The sequence below is a fragment of the Candidozyma duobushaemuli genome (assembly GCF_002926085.2).
Source record: "Candidozyma duobushaemuli strain B09383 chromosome Unknown F_B09383, whole genome shotgun sequence".
NCBI lineage: Eukaryota > Fungi > Ascomycota > Pichiomycetes > Serinales > Metschnikowiaceae > Candidozyma > Candidozyma duobushaemuli.
Genome location: NW_020289899.1, coordinates 649,708 through 661,522, shown reverse-complemented (window position 1 = coordinate 661,522; position 11,815 = coordinate 649,708). Strand labels below are relative to the sequence as shown.

The 11,815-nt window shown below is 49.5% G+C and overlaps 4 protein-coding genes across 4 annotated transcripts; 2 read left to right on the top strand and 2 right to left on the bottom strand. All coding sequences in view use genetic code 12, as the record gives it.

Annotated features, from left to right (window-relative positions):
- Nucleotides 1–152: 152 nt before the first annotated feature.
- Nucleotides 153–1,475, bottom strand: CXQ87_004955 (uncharacterized protein; the record flags this gene model as incomplete). Its single annotated transcript, XM_025483386.1, has 1 exon — nucleotides 153–1,475. The coding sequence occupies one exon, from the start codon at nucleotides 1,473–1,475 to the stop codon at nucleotides 153–155; it is 1,323 nt and encodes a 440-aa protein (XP_025337599.1).
- Nucleotides 1,476–2,728: 1,253 nt separating this feature from the next.
- MET1 (uroporphyrinogen-III C-methyltransferase) lies at nucleotides 2,729–4,381 on the top strand (the record flags this gene model as incomplete). The annotated part of the gene is made up of 1 exon (XM_025483385.1): nucleotides 2,729–4,381. One exon carries the CDS (start codon nucleotides 2,729–2,731, stop codon nucleotides 4,379–4,381), a length of 1,653 nt encoding a protein of 550 aa, XP_025337598.1.
- Nucleotides 4,382–5,242: 861 nt separating this feature from the next.
- Nucleotides 5,243–6,364, top strand: CXQ87_004953 (uncharacterized protein; the record flags this gene model as incomplete). The annotated part of the gene is made up of 1 exon (XM_025483384.1): nucleotides 5,243–6,364. One exon carries the CDS (start codon nucleotides 5,243–5,245, stop codon nucleotides 6,362–6,364), a length of 1,122 nt encoding a protein of 373 aa, XP_025337597.1.
- A 2,401-nt stretch (nucleotides 6,365–8,765) lies between these two features.
- Nucleotides 8,766–9,523, bottom strand: BRG1 (GATA-type transcription factor BRG1; the record flags this gene model as incomplete). The annotated part of the gene is made up of 2 exons (XM_025483383.1): nucleotides 8,766–9,368; nucleotides 9,413–9,523. The coding sequence occupies 2 exons, from the start codon at nucleotides 9,521–9,523 to the stop codon at nucleotides 8,766–8,768; spliced, it is 714 nt and encodes a 237-aa protein (XP_025337596.1).
- Between the last annotated feature and the right edge of the window lie 2,292 nt (nucleotides 9,524–11,815).

Below are 11,815 nucleotides of genomic sequence, written 5' to 3'. Positions count from 1 at the left end.
CCTTCCAGATAATGAAGTCCATCAATATATACTGCTACCATGAAGACATTTTTGCCTGGCCCAACCAGTTTCATAATCTAGACGCTTCTACAACCACTCTAACAGTGAGCCGATCGTTACTATACAGAAGTCATTAGTCCCTGGGAATGCTATCAATTATTCAACAAGTTATGCAAAATGTCATCAAATTTACCGTTCGTAGCGTTGTTGGCCTTCACCAAGATGTCCTCAGCGTCCTTGTAGGCCTTTTCCTGGTCTGGACTGTCAAGATCGTGGACATTTCCTAGCAGAATCATGGCCTCGGCCACATTCACCCAGGTTTCGGGCTCGTCCTCGTCTTGCGAATCCTTCAAGTACTTGAGTGCCGTCAGGTACAATTTTTGACTGGCTTTCTGAGCCTCGTCCTTCGAAAGACCGTCAATGTCCTTCTTGTCCTTGGCATAGTAGGTCAAAGTAGTGTACACGTTGGAGGGTGTTTCGGCCTCCATAAGGTAGGACTGGCCCAAACGCTTGCACAATTCCCTGCGCAAGGTGGTCAACGGGTGGTCCTTGTCTTTCTTTCTTTCACCGGCTAGGCGTTTGTCCAAGTTGCCCAAAAAGACGATCAGGTGATCTCTCCACCATTTGTTGTACTTGTCTGTGTTCTTGATGGAGAAAAGCGGGTGATTCTCGTCCAACCTGTGCTCCGGAGCGTCGTCTTCAGCGTCAGAATCCTCACCTTCCATGTGCTCCTGGCCAAAGTTGTCCACCACATCAAGGAGGTCGTCCAAAGCCTGTAGGAAATCCAAGCTCTCAATGTTGTAGTAGTCGTACTGGTTAAGTTCGCCGGAAATGGCCTCGGCCTTCTCCCACTGGGCAAGACACTCGTCCAAAAGCTGAGCACCTGTCTGAGATTTTGCACCCACTCTGCTCTCGGTGTCCAAACGAGAAATCACCGTCAAGGCGATCTTGTTGATCATGATCCGTGCCTTGGCAAAAAGAATGTCTACAGAGTTTGGGAAGAGCTCCTCGCCCCGGGCTATACGATCCATGGCTTCCGTGAAGTAGGCCTCCACCTTGTCTCTTTCCTCCGTGTGGAAGAAGGCCAAGTTGGAAAGCGCCAACGCGTAGATGGCGTAGAAACGGCCCGTGATGTCCACGTTCTCCTCGTCGCTGTCCGACTTGTCCAGATGGGCTTTTCTCAAGATTCGGTCGCATTCGTGGATGATGCCGTTGAGAACAAGCTCTTTCTTGTCTTCCAGAACAAAATACGTTCTCCACAAAGCGGCCAACTGGCCCACGGCGTCGTTAGCGTCGATTTCAGCCCCCAACTCCACGGTGAGCTCGTTGGCTTCTTCAGAATTCGATCCATTCGTTTCACTAGCCACAGGAGCATCAGAGACGCCGTTTTGAGCTCCATCTTCGCCTGCGGCTTCGTTTTTTTGCTTTTTCGCCCGGGCAGCCTTGCCCAAGCCCAACGGTCTCTTTGGAGGCATGGATTTGCAAAATTCAGTATGTAGCTCTTAAGAAGAAGAGCTTGTTGCAAAGAGAGAAGCGAAAAAATGCACGCCTCATTCGCCTCATGTGGATATACTGAAAGATGCACCGCTGCAGTGGGTCTGTCCACGACATCGCGACACTCCATCGCGCGACATTTTGTTCGACCCTTACCCACATATTCCATGGAACCTAGCCTGTTGAAACTTACCCGATGTGCTTGCAACGGCCCTACTTCCCGCTCGATCGTCACGGCTACATGTATTGGTGCACGGGCGTACCAAACCCCCTTGGCTTTCCGGTGAATTCAATCAAAAGTCTCTGTTTGGTCCCATTTGCAGCCATCCTTCTTCTTCATCAAAATATCGAAAAACACCATGATTTGTATTCAGAGGCTCACCAGCCTCATCACAGCCCTAGCTTCAAGGTACCCATCGGCGCGTGACCCAGGAAAGACGCCCTGAGCTGGTGAAAAATCAACATCTACCAAAAGAATCCCCCACGCCCATTGGACCGAGCCCACACCGACGTCATGTCCATACTGATGGCCACTTTCTGTCCCGCCCGCCGAGCCCCAGGCGGGTATTTTGCTATGGACCACTTGTCGGCGTTTGGAAGCCCTTAATTTAGACGCCTTTGTGATCGATCACGATGGTGGAAAAAACACCTCTTTTAGGTTCGCCAGTTGCCCAAAAAGCTAAACTGAAAGGCGTGTCAGGCCGCCAGCAGAAGCCGCTTATAATTGTCAGCTTTTGTCATTGGTTGCTCTGTCGACTGGACCAGACCGAGTGAAAAAGCTTTCTCTGTGGCAGGCCCATGCATTGCTTTCCATGCGCGGCGGGCAATGTTGCTTTCTTCTTTTCTTTTTTTTTTTTTTTTTTTTTTTTCCGGGATTTTTTGCCAGCATGAAGGCTTTAGCGTAGTAGCAGGAAGGGTAAAGATTTTGCAACCACTGAGTTCTTATGATCTACATGCCCCGCCCCCACGCTGGATTTTGCCCCGCGTTGTAATTGTTATATTGCATTGCGGGCCGCACGCGGAAGGGGAAACTTGGTCCGAGAAACGGAAATCACGTGGCAAAAAGGCACGTGGCGCGAAAGCACGTGACAACGGTCCCGTGACTGGCGTCATCCGCTTGCAATCACGTGCTGATTACATCTCCTCACGTGCAATACTCACGTGCAAGTAGCTAATCAGGACGGCTGCAAAGTACATAATCAAGCAGGATCCATCAATAAACCCCAAACCTCCTATGACCCTTCTAGCGTCACTCAACTGTGCTGGTGAGCTGCACGTGATCGTTGGTGGAAAGGCTCCTGTTGCTGCCATCAGAGCCAAAGCCATTTTGGCTGCTGGAGCATCCCCCATACTTATTGAAGTTTCCGATGACCTTCCCAAAACCTTAGAGGGACTCGTCGAAGAAGGCAAAGTGAAACATGTGAAGGAGGAGTACTCAAAGACCCTTCTTCAACAGCTCGGACGCCCGGATGTCGACAATGTCGTGGACAGGGTCTTTGTCACCTTATCTCACACCGAGCTGCTTCTCAAGAAACAGATATCTGACGACTGCAAGAGGCTACGGATTCCTGTGAATATCACCGATTCGGCCGAACTCAGCACCTTCACTTTGCTCTCCACACACACCGCTGGCGACTTCCAGTTTGGCGTGACAACGTCAGGTAAAGGATGCAAATTGGCATCCAGAATCAAAAGAGAGCTTGTTTCCTCTTTGCCACCCAACATTGCTGCAATTTGCGATAGAGTCGGTGAGCTTCGAAAGCAGATTCAGGAGGACGATCTCGAGGAAGTTGGTGGCCACGATGATGATGCCATAACCACCAGTAAGCTTAATTCGTTGGTTAAGGAGTTCAGCATGACCAGACTGCAGCAGGCCACGCAGCGGTCCCGCTGGCTTTCTCAGATTGTGGAGTACTACCCACTTTCGAAATTAGCTGAGATCTCATTGGAGGACTTGAAGGAGCAGTACAGACAAGACAAGGAGGAAAGCCTCCAGAGAAAGAGACAGAAGCTCCAGAAGAAAGGAGAACTTTCTCTCGTGGGATCCGGTCCCGGCTCCGTTTCCATGCTTACGCTTGGGGCACTTCAGGAAATCCACTCTGCTGACCTCATTTTAGCCGACAAGCTAGTTCCTCAACAGGTGCTCGATCTCATCCCTAAAAAGAGCACCAGACTATTTATTGCCAGAAAGTTCCCCGGCAACGCTGAGCGTGCCCAGCAGGAGCTTTTGGAGATCGGGCTTGATGCCCTTCAAAAAGGTGAGAAAGTGGTGAGGTTGAAACAGGGCGATCCGTACATATTTGGCCGTGGAGGTGAAGAGTTCAATTTCTTTACCGAGCACGGCTTCCCGCCCGTGGTTCTTCCCGGCATCACTTCTGCTTTGGCAGCACCCGTATACCTGAATATTCCAGCTACTCACCGTGAGGTTGCTGATCAGGTACTTATATGCACCGGAACCGGACGCCGTGGTGCTCTTCCGAACCTTCCCGAATTCGTGGAGTCCCGTACGACCGTGTTCCTCATGGCTCTTCACAGAATTGTTCTGTTGATCCCCCACTTGATCGAGGAGAAAGGCTGGAGAGCAGATCTTCCCGTGGCTATCGTGGAGCGGGCCTCCTGTCCAGACCAGCGGGTTATCCGAACGACATTGGAGAAGGCGGCAGCAGCTACTGAGGCTTTGGGTTCGAGACCACCGGGATTATTTATTGCAGGTAATGCCTGCCATGTTTTGACAAAGAAGGGTGACGAGGACTGGACCGTTGAGGAAGGTACACTCGAGCCCAAATTGAGCGGATTTTTGCAGCAGTTGAGCCATCCAGTGGAGGGCGAGAGAATTGCTGCTGAGCCGCTCACGCCCGACTTGAAGGTTCCAGTTGTGGCGAAGTAATTAGCGATTAATGCATAGACAGTGGAGCCGTTTTTGTAGTTGGTGGTGACGGCCTTACAGCAGTAGCAAGGACCTCAGATTCCAACAAATGAAGCGAAGTTTGTGGGGTGGATTTTGAAAATGTTGATATAAATTGCAATGCACAAGTTACATGGGCTATAGCCATGTTGGAAACACGCTAGGAACTATTGATACACCTTAACATCAAGCGTGTCAGGTATCAAACATAGATGAGAAGTTCTCCGCTAAAGCTAGTTTCCTGATTTGAAGAAGGACAGGTGATACCCTGTAACAGGAAATTCACGATCTCTCAGATAAGAGAACCGCTTTAGGTAATGAAAAGATCACAACAGACTCTATCTAAGTCAGTACTTGAGTGTTCTTAGTCCTCTTAGTTAAGAAATCAAGGAAGTCATATCTAAGTGTTATTCGTAATTTACCATGGATGCACCCGAGCATCCTGACAAGCCATACGAGTAACATGACATAATTTTCAAGCCGAAATATCACATAGCTTCAACTAAAGCATTTCTTTTACGTAAAAACGAACGATTATTCAACGAAGAACATTAGAGCTCGAAGGTCTGCTACCAGCAATTATGATGCACTATACTACCGTCTCGGATTTTGCAGCCATTGTAAGGACCATCTAAGCACATGTCCACGGACTCTAAAAGAAAGCTCTATTTTGGGTTACTCCTCTAATTTAATAACCCCCTATTCCAAACAAAACTACAAATCGACTTATTGTCCCCCTTTGTGCTCTGAATACTACCTCCTCCTACCTATCCTATTGCGCGCGATATCAACACTTCAGAACACCTTATCTCAAATAGACTATCCCGACCATTACGCTCCACAATGCTTTTGGCACCCACATTAAAGCAATTGTCTAAACGTGCATTCATCCCTAGAACCTTATCACTGTACCGTTCTCGCTCAGATGTGGCGTTTGTGTTCGATATAGATGGAGTGCTTATGAGAGGATCAAAGCCGATTCCACAGGCTCACGCATCGCTCGATCTTCTTGACAAAAACAAAATCCCATTCATTCTTTTGACCAACGGCGGTGGTGTTTCTGAAAAATCTAGAGTTGACTTTCTCTCCGAACAACTCCAGATCGACTTATCGCCTCTCCAGATTGTCCAAAGCCATACACCAATGAGAGTGTGGGCTCAAGAGGGAAAATATAATAGAGTGCTTGTTGTTGGCGGAAATGACGATAAAGCTCGGTACGTGGCCGAGGACTACGGTTACAAGGACGTGGTGGTGCCTATGGATATCGTGAAACTGAACCCTTCTGTTTCTCCACACCACAGGTATCTGGAGAAGCAATTGGCCACCATGGCCCGCAATGTGGACTTGAGTATTCCATTTGATGCTGTTTTGGTCTTCAACGATCCCAGGGACATGGGCACGGACTTGCAGATCGTGATGGATCTTACCAACTCGAAAAACGGTATTGTCGGGACCAAGAGAGGCCTCGACGAGCGTTCACCAAAACCATCTGTGCCAATTGCGTTCAGCAACAACGATTTTGTATGGGCCAACGACTACGTGTTGCCTCGTTTCGGTCAGGGAGCTTTTCGAATGGTGGTGGAACGTCTTTATGCCGAAATGAATGATTTGAGGCCAGGACAGAACCTCGAGCTGACCATCTTGGGCAAACCTTTCCCTGTTCAGCACGATTATGCCCATTGGGTGCTCATTGAGTGGCACAAAATCATTCATGGACACAAAGACCACGGGTTTATTCCTAAATTGCACGTCAGGCCCGAGAATTCGCCATTTTCAGAAATCTACATGGTGGGCGACAATCCAGAGTCTGATATTGCCGGAGCCAACGCTTGTGGATGGCGATCTGTTTTGTTACGGACGGGCGTTTTCAAAGACGATGACTGGGCGGTGATAAAGCACAAGCCTAATGTTGGGGTGTTTGACAATGTTCTAGAATCAGTCGAGCACGTACTCAACAAACAATGAGCCAATGACGGAAGTACGATTACTTACAGTCATAGGCCCGCTCTGTGAACTTGCAGCAACTCTTGCCGGAAGGCTTGTTTCATGAAACAAGAAGATCGCAAGTTGCGCGATCTAAAAGCTAATCCCGCTGATGACGGTAGAGTTATCCGCAAGACAATGCTGTTGATGCGCCCTACGACAATCATTATCCCCTCGTGTCTAAGATAACAATGGCAATTGTGTCCTCAGCGGAGAACGAGGACGGGATGAAATTGGGCGACTTTAAGAGACGCCCCTGCGATCCACAATGGCAGATTGACCGATGAGTGACTTGTGGAGAATAATGAACGATCTGGTGATCTCAATGAGCTTCAGATTAACGGCCGCCTTATGCATGTACGCCGCCTTACATCACGATATGCCTAAATTTGGATGTTGAGGGGCCTTTAGTTTTCACGAGCTAGATCTACGTTTCTAGAAACAATCCGGGGAGCCTCCACGCATGGGAGATCCCAGCGTTGGTCGAAAAAATATCAGCACGCGAGCGCATAATTGCGTTTCACATCACTCCACAATAGGGCGATCGGCGTTTATTGCAAGGCGGACTATGGGGTTGTAGCTTGACTTGTTTTCAAGAAGTAAAGAATGTTCCATGATCTCACACATCCAACAAAGAGATTGTTGAATTGCGATGAACGGAATCTCACCTTCAAAAAAACCGCCCGTTTTTATTTGGCAGAGTTTCACTTGGATAGTCTCTTGGCGAAGGCGAGCTTTTTTTAAGCGAGAGAGCGAGAGACATGCAAGGCCTCTACAGCGAGCTAAAAAATATTTTGACGAGTTTCCAGAAGACTGGGTTGCAGCTGGCCGATTGCCTGCAGGATGTGAATGAACCGAGAAGCCGCCCCTCCTTTGTCTCACTCGCAGGGCGACCGCACCTCCCATAACCGGACGTCAAACCGAAAAAAAAAAAAAAAAAATTAATCCTCTCGAGTCTGCATCACTGGTTAAGTACCCTGTCTTAAGTGTGAGCCACGAGGTGCTCCATGACATCTCCGAGGAACGGTTAGGATACTAACTCTGCTTTGTGATTGCAAAGTTATAATCCAATAGCTCGATCGACATACCAGCGGACTTCATCTCTCGAGGACAATGAGTGCCTTATTGTCGCGAGACAATGAACCTGTCGCTTTCCTGTTGTGGAAGAGGAACGGTGATTGTTGATGGTTGGAGTAGACGGAGCGGAGCAATAATTAGCAAGGTGGAGCTGGCTACCTGATTTTAAAAAAATACCTCCAATGTTCCTACATGATGAATGATCAAGCCGGAGAGCGCCCTGGTTAGCGATGCATGTGATAGAAACCTACCGATGGGAGTTACCGCATTGGTGCTGAGTCAAGCGAGTCATCCTGGCTGAATCATCATTGCGATTGGTTGTGGCGCCTCGAAATTGAGAAACAAAGTTGCGCAATTTCCAACGACCGAACGAACACAAAACAAAGAATCGGGCGCCAGATCGATTACCAAACTTGTTGGAATGGAGGGCGCTTTACCTATTATACCTAAGTTTGTTTGCCCATGGATCTGAGCCACCGTAACAGCGCAATAATGCCCGAGACGCGGGAGGCTTTTTTTTTTTTTTTTTTTTTTTTTTTTTTGGCCCACCAAAGCCACCTGCCCGTTTGATCTCTACTCAATCGGCGTCTTGCATGCTCATCCAGCCCTCTCACGAGCCTATTGCAGATCCCTGCATTACCGGATACATCATGCGGCGCTGTGCGTTAACCTTGCCGCCTGCCCCCCACATCAACACATTGCAATGTCCTTCTTCTATGAGAGCGTAAACTCCGTCGCTCCTCTCAAACACGTTTTCCTTGAAGGCTTTTAGATCTGCAGTGCCACAAAGTTCGCCCTTTGTGTATTTGAATGTCTGGCTATGCACCCGTGATAAAATTGCGCTTTGCTGCCACCGCCTTCCTGCAACGCGGCAAGCTTTATCGTAGGCTGCGCATTGGCTCGGTCTTATACCGGTGTTCCGTCCATACACTAGGTTATTCGATCGTCCTGAAGCTGGCGTCGTTATGCAGCCATGGTGCCTCAAAAATCAGCGCCTGGACGGTTATCTTGATGTTACATGTCCTATGTTGCAGAAGACCCGGAGATAGGTCAGGCGTAACCATTGCTATACCAAAGCTCTCAACCCGCTGACACCTACGGGGGCAAGTTGGTGGCAGGAGTTGTAGCACGTTTGTGGCGCCTGTATTCCAATATGCTAGTTTGGGCGTGGCCTCTCTTGTGCGTGAGTACCAGGACCCTTGGCTACAACGAGCATGTGTACCTAAAATTCCTTCTATAAATGCCCAAGGGCGAGGTCGCCAGACCTGAATTGAACGGTTTTGAATTAAGAATAGACGTCCGCTTGTCACCTGTACACGGGGTATTCGTGGTACACCGGCGAAGACGATGAGGAGCTTGTGGAAACAGGCGTGCTGGATGCTGGAGGAGACGCCTGTTGCTGCTGCTGTTTTTGTTGTTGTTGCTGCTGGTGCGGAAGAGGAGGAATTTCAATGACCTGCGCCTGCTTCAGTCTCTTTTTCGACTCGTCTAGCGCCTGTTTCTTCACCAGAATCCTTCTTCCGTTCTTCCCCTTGCACACCTTATTGTTGAGCACTTCCTCGGCGGCCCACGCTGCTCCTTTCCTTCTGACCAATTTGGCATGGAAAAGCCCACAGGCGTTGCATAGCGTCCGCAACCCGTTGGGGCCTCTTCTCCATTCTGGCGTTTCCGTAGTCTCGCATCTGTGGCACTTGTTCATGGGTTTGTTGATGATCTCCGGTACCCTATAGTCCGAAGCCGGTTTTGCCAGAGGCAGACTCACCATAGGAGGCAGCGGGTAGTACACTGGCACGTAGTGAGGCAGCAGGTACTGAAGATGAGGTGGCGCCTGGCCATAGGAGTAGTATGAGGAGGAAACTGGAGGAGGAGGCTGCATGAGGTCATAGCTGTGCTGCCTTTGGAAGTGGCGCTGAGGATTGGGATTGAGCACGGGCAGCAAGCTCGGGGCAGAACGGCTGGGGTCGAGGAGATGATGTTTTGGAGAGGATCCAGCTGAGGCGTTAAGTTGCTCGTTAGTTCTGAGATGGAGGGAAGCTTGACTTTAGTAGCGGTGGCGGCGGGCATAGCGAGAGGTGTGGGGGTTGGGAATCGGGGAACGGCTGCAAAAACGGGGCGGGTGGGTTATATATATTTGACAGGCGGTAGTATGTAGAGGTCTGATCAGGCGAGGCATAAGGTTTCATTAGCCGAGATAAAATTCATGAACGTGAAAATGCATGCAGCAGACGGGCTGCAGTGCGGCACACAAGCGCAGTGGAAAATATGTGGTGCATGGAATGCTGCAGCACGCACGTTCGCTGGCGTGCATTGCAGCACGCCTGGTGCCAACCCCCGCACAAACTCTCTCAATCCTGCCGCTCCGTGCGTGCTGCACCCGTGCTATATGGCGGAGTTACATCTCCATAGAGCGAGCCGTTCCATTCCAGGCACCATCCTTTCTCGTGCTTTCCCCAGAAAGTCAATTAGGCTCTATCGTGGCTATCTTTGCGCCTTCGCTTGTTCATAATAAGCTTGGTTGTGTGCAATTGATTGTTTGCATACCTCTCGGCCCGGCCCCCTATGGAACCTTATTTTCTATGATTATTTCCCCGTTAAGGTTAGTCGGTTGGCTGGGGCAACCCACGTTGGAGGCTGCTGGGTTGTGAGTTCCGTGTTATGGAGAAATGGCTAGGTAATACAAAAACCATTGTGGCTCAATTGCATTAATTGGCTCCGACGCTGGACGGTTAATGTGCGGTCGAAATGCCGTTGCAAACGGGCCTCTGGCATCAGTTTAAGATTAGCTGGCACGGCTTCAGTTTTCCAAACTGGCAGCCGCCAAAACCTTCCGAATCTCTTTGTTTTCCCTACCCCAGTAGTACCCCAGCATCCCCAATCATATGGAGATTTGCATCAGATGCTGAACTGGGATCTCTTGCTGCAACCGCAAACATCCATGTGAGCCCTGTCGGTGTGGAGTCCGTGTATGGGGCGCTCAGCGACACCTTGGCGAGGTCAATGATCGACAGATTATGTAGGGCGTGCTGGAAACGCCGATCTTATGCTTGGAAAATAATGGCACGTGACCCGGCACGTGCCGCCTAAAACCCGGGGCTTTGTCTTTATCGGCGGGTTTTTGGGCCGATGTGTACTTCCAAAGGGGGGAAAAGGGGCTATGGTTTGTTTTGAACTACTCTCGAGGGTTGAAACCTTGTAGATATGTGAAATTCACTAAGTTGTATGGGGGTGCGTCGAGTAGGTGCATGGAAATCGGACGATTTCTGGAAGAAGCCAGCCATAAGCCCTACAGGCATTCTAGAAACGCCCTGTCTGTGCAGATATTTGAGCCTTTCGGCGTCTTGAAAGCTTGGTTTAGCGATTTCGAGAACGGGATCTCTCCCCGACCTGAAATTGCAAATTTCCCAAGCCAAAAAGAGATGGAGCTCACCCCTATCTTAGAAGCCCTGGAATCTGCTCCATGATAACACGCTGGGCATTTTGTCCTCGACAGAAATCTCCGGGGTTTATTGCCACGGCAACCTCTCCGATGGTTACACTCCGATGGTTACACTCCGAAGATTAATCTCCGGTTTTTGATGAGAAATGCCACTGCAACGACATCGAAATACTCAAAACCAGACGCCTGAGTGGCTCGGGGGCTTGTCTACAGCCAATGGAAAAAGAAGGATGTGTTTTTTCCGGCGCCACAGGCAAAAGATGCCTAATTTGTCGTTCCTCGTGTTGATTTTAGCCTCCCACAGCAGGACCCTTTTTTAACCCTTGAGACAGTGAAGAACCCTGGTCGCTCCGAATCTGGCCACACTCCAGCGGCAATCTCAGCAAACCTTTATGTCCGGATTTGCCTCGGTGTGGTTCAAAACCATCCACCTTAACTCCTACAATAGCTTCGTTCATGCATCGAAGTAATGGTTGGGAGAAGACGCCACGCTGCAGCGAGAAAGCCAATACAAAATAAGCTCAGGCGAGCGACCGTGCCGAGAATGACGATGACTTCGAGTCCAAAGAAGAAATGATCAATGAGAGAGAAGGAGGAAAAGAAGATTCTATCATTTTTTGCGCCCGAATGCAAGCAACGCCGTGTTGTTCAGGGCTTCAGCACACGAGCTTATGTCACTGTGGGTCCAGGGCAGCAGGCGAGGTTAAGAGAAGTTCTGCAATTTTAGGGGCGGGATCTGAGCAAATAAAAGAGAACATAACCGTGGTTTTTTTTATCGATTGCGCTTTCCGATCGTCAGGTGCCCTGGACCTCCCAAGCCAAGGTACGAAGGTATATGCGATAAGGCAGCTAATGTGGATTCTGTATTTGACAGCTCGTATTACAGGGCACACAATAAAAGTAGAGGGCCTCGAAGGATG